The 3,928-nt window shown below is 35.5% G+C and overlaps 1 protein-coding gene across 1 annotated transcript; it reads left to right on the forward strand.

Moving 5' to 3' along the window:
- Positions 1 to 683: 683 nt before the first annotated feature.
- LOC113281075 lies at positions 684 to 1,543 on the forward strand. The gene has a single exon (XM_026529719.1). The coding sequence runs from the start codon at positions 884 to 886 to the stop codon at positions 1,178 to 1,180; it is 297 nt and encodes a 98-aa protein (XP_026385504.1). The 5' UTR covers positions 684 to 883; the 3' UTR covers positions 1,181 to 1,543.
- The last annotated feature ends 2,385 nt before the right edge of the window (positions 1,544 to 3,928 follow it).

The raw sequence follows: 3,928 nt of genomic DNA on the forward strand, positions 1-3,928 counted from the left end.
TTCTCTTTTTGCTACCACATTGTAATCATATGAAAATAAGAAGTATTTGAATCCCCATCTGAACTCATTTTATTTAGCTCTAGCAAACCATTTTTTTTGGCCTCCATTGCATCAGTAGCTTTCAACTTCAAATCACTTATCACCCTTTTTCAAATTGTAATTGACTCAAAGGGCTTGCTTCCTCCAGCCGGTCCAATTGGTCAATCTTAAAAGTTGATTCATTCTTCTCCTTCTTAACGAGGCCAAATTTCTCCCTGCTCCAATTCTTGTGAAAGTATTTTAGATTCTGCAACTTCGTGAAGAACACACGATTAGCATGCCCATTATACTCTATAACGCTCCACCATTCTTCCACATTAAAGAAATCTTCATGGAACTCTTTAACTTAACGATCAAATTGTCTTTCCTATAAAAATCAACAAAAACCAAAAAAGACCCAAGGCATGCTTATTGGGCTTTGCTAATTTATTTTGGGTTTACAAATGCTCCTCATTTTTCTTCAATCTTGGATTCTTGGGTTAACACTTACACATCATAATGTCATCATATTCATCTACACCTCTAGAAAATCCCATGGTCTTCTTTGCTTAAACGAAACATGAACTCAAAAACATCTTCTCTCAAACAAAAATCCAAAACCATAATTTTCTAGTCGGTATTATTTATAACCAACCAAAGGAGACTAAGGAATCCCAACAACTACGTGTTCAATAAGTCTACCACTTGTTCTTCTTTCCTCTCCATAAAATATCATACGCATAAATAAGATAGACTTCTTTCATAACATTTTCTACCAAAAGAAAATATCAAACCCTTACATCTTTCATTTATCAAAACCATCATCATCGTCTTCGTCGTACCAGAAAAGAAGTAATCTCGCAAAATGAGTCCGGTGGTTGCATATCAATTGGCGACAGGTTTGAGTGTATTAGTCGGAGCAGTCCTTGTAAAAACAGTAATGGATAAACCAATGGCAGGACCAATGACGCGGTGCCCAAGCTGTAATGGCACAGGAAGAGTAAACTGTATGTGTTCGCGATGGTCCGATGGAGATGTTGGTTGTCGATCGTGTGCTGGTTCAGGGCGCAGTGCTTGCAGTAGTTGCGGCGGGTCTGGTACCGGTCGACCGTTACCAGTGCAAGTTTCAGTACGTCCTCCGAGTAATCCAAGACCTTATTAATTCATTCATGGGGGTATCAAAATTTCTGTCCTATATATATATTTTTTTCTTTTTCGGTTTTAATTTCTGTTGATGTTTAATTTTCAGAAACTTGTAAAATATTATGTGAGATACACAACACAATTTGGTTTAGTAGTGTAAAATGGATGGAATCCTTGTGAGATTTGGATGTGTTTACAAATTTTGTTCATTTTAGGGTTCATCAGTTGGAATTCTACTTGCAATGAATCAATTGAACTGAAAAAAATTGAAATATTAGCTTAAGTGGAATTCCTATTAGGTATTAGATTTACTTAGAAAATAATCACCATGATTAATGAAAAGCTGTGGTTGACATCAATGGAAGAAACAGTCTTATCTTCTTCTTTTTTGTCTTTACATTTTTTAATATCAAATAATATAAAAGTTATAAATTCCGATTCAAGGACTTGGTCAAAGGCATGACCTCTGGGATGTTTTTTTCTAGTCCAAGCAGTTTTTTCTAGTCCAATCAGCTAGTGAACTAGTTCGAAGTCCTTAAAAACGAAAGCACAGACGGAAATGATCGAATCGAGAGATTTAAGTTTGATATAAATTCATCTTGCATCATTTGAGCAAGTTTCTTTAAAATCCATTATCTCGATTTTCCCGTTTATCCTTTTAGCACGGCTATACGATAGCTTGAAGTCCATTGTTTTCTCAATCCAAACTCAAGTTACCTCCACTTGGCCTACAGAATGGACGTTAGTAATGGAAATAGATGCCCTAAATCTCGGTCAGATAGATTTATTTATTTTTACTTTTACTTTTTTTCGGTTTTGAAGCATTTCGCAGGGTTAAGAAGACCCCAACCTGAAAACCAAAATAAAAAAGAAACAAATTAACCTGATTTAAGAACATCGAACACCTTAAAATTTCTATCCTCATCAATAATCTTCTTTAACTCATCACTAAAATCCCTTGGTTCAATCTGAATAAATTGACGCCTGGGATGGGTAGCAGCCAACAGATCAGCAGTCCTGTTGTTTTCTCGAAAAACATGAGAGAAAATAATTCTGCCAAACTTCCTTTTTAACTGACTAATTTTCCTCCATAAATGCAGTACACTCTAAAGAAGTTTAGGATGTCTGCTGGTTAACAAAGTGTAAGCAGCTATAAAATCAATACCTATAAGAATCTTAGGTAATTCAAACTTCTCAGCGAAGGTTAAATCCAATTCAACCCCCTTTAGCTATGTACTAAGAACTGAATCAGAAGCACAACCTGCAACATCAGCAACAATAGCAAGCCCTGACCATCTCTAATAGTTGCAGCACAACTTTCAAACTCCTTCTTTTTTGATCCATCAATATTAATCATAATTTCATCCATAACAGGGTATTTCCATCTACAAGGGATAACTTTCTTTTTCACAAGCTTAAAAGAGATTCCCCACCTCTCCAGAAATCTTAAATTATTAGGATTCTCATTGTCCGTCATCTTACTTCTAGCCATCTTCATTCTTATATAATTAACAATCTGAAAACTGACAGCATCCAAAGAGTTACTTACCCTTGTAAATAACCTGCCATTTCTTTCCTTCCAAACATGATAGATATAATTGTTTAAGGCCAACCTCTTTATGGTGGCAACGACACCAGAACCTTTGAAATAATTCACACACCACTCAATCTCCAAATTCCATCGATATAGTTGTTGAAGGCCAACCTCTTTATGGTGGCAACGTCACCAGAACCTTTGAAATAATTCACACACCACTCAATCTCCAAATTCCATCCATCTAGAATATCCCTGTGGTATCCCAACTTCAGGATTCTACCCTTCCAAATCTCAGCTGAGAAAGGAAATCTACAGAATAAGTGATCCTCATCCTCCACCCCTTGTTGGCATAAGAGACAAGAGTCTGTCTCAATAACTCTCTAAACTTTTAACTTAGCTCTAGTCTTCAATCTTCTATGGCAGGTAAGCCAAGAAATAAAAGAATTTCTGGGAATATTTCCATCAAACCAGGTAAGTTTAGTCCAAGCAAGTTCAGTCTTATTTATAGTTAGAGCATTATAAATATGCTTCATAGAAAAATCTTCATATTTGCTAGCTGTCCAGATCAACTTATCTTCTTCTTCATTATTAAATTTAATATCTACGAAAGAAGGAATAAGATTATCAATAGAAGTATCAGTACCATTTAAAAATCTCTAAGAAAATCTCTCACTTTCTTATTCCTATCAGGGTCAAGTTTTTCAAGAGATTCATTGGCTAGCCAGTCTCAAAGCCTTCCCAAAGGATGCCAAAATCCACTAGAGAAATCAGTATTAGCTCCATCACCTAACAGTTTCCTCCAACTCTAAGAACAGTATTGTGGAGTATTCATGATCCAAAAATATTTGTGCTTAAGGAGATTTTCTTGCGCCCAGACAGTTCATATGGTTTATTTGCCAGAAATGAGATCCCAAATGTATCTAAGATTTGCAGCAACATTGTCAGCTTTAAATTCTTCATATCCAAACCACCAGCTGAAATACTAGTACAAACATTATCCCAGCTGATAGGGTTATGTTTGATGCATGTCGTAAGTGCAACAAATTAATCAAGATATTTCCCATTAATTAACTGGTAATATAGCGGTAGTAAGAAATCGTTCCCACAGAGAGCCGCGTAATTGATATGTTATTTGAATGAGCAAAAATAAAGTAAAGAGGGGGATTGGTTTGATTAAAGTAAAATAAAAAGATAATAATAAAAGAAAGATGATTAAGGAATCATTCGCCG

The sequence above is a fragment of the Papaver somniferum genome, chromosome 5, assembly GCF_003573695.1.
Source record: "Papaver somniferum cultivar HN1 chromosome 5, ASM357369v1, whole genome shotgun sequence".
Classification (NCBI taxonomy): domain Eukaryota; kingdom Viridiplantae; phylum Streptophyta; class Magnoliopsida; order Ranunculales; family Papaveraceae; genus Papaver; species Papaver somniferum.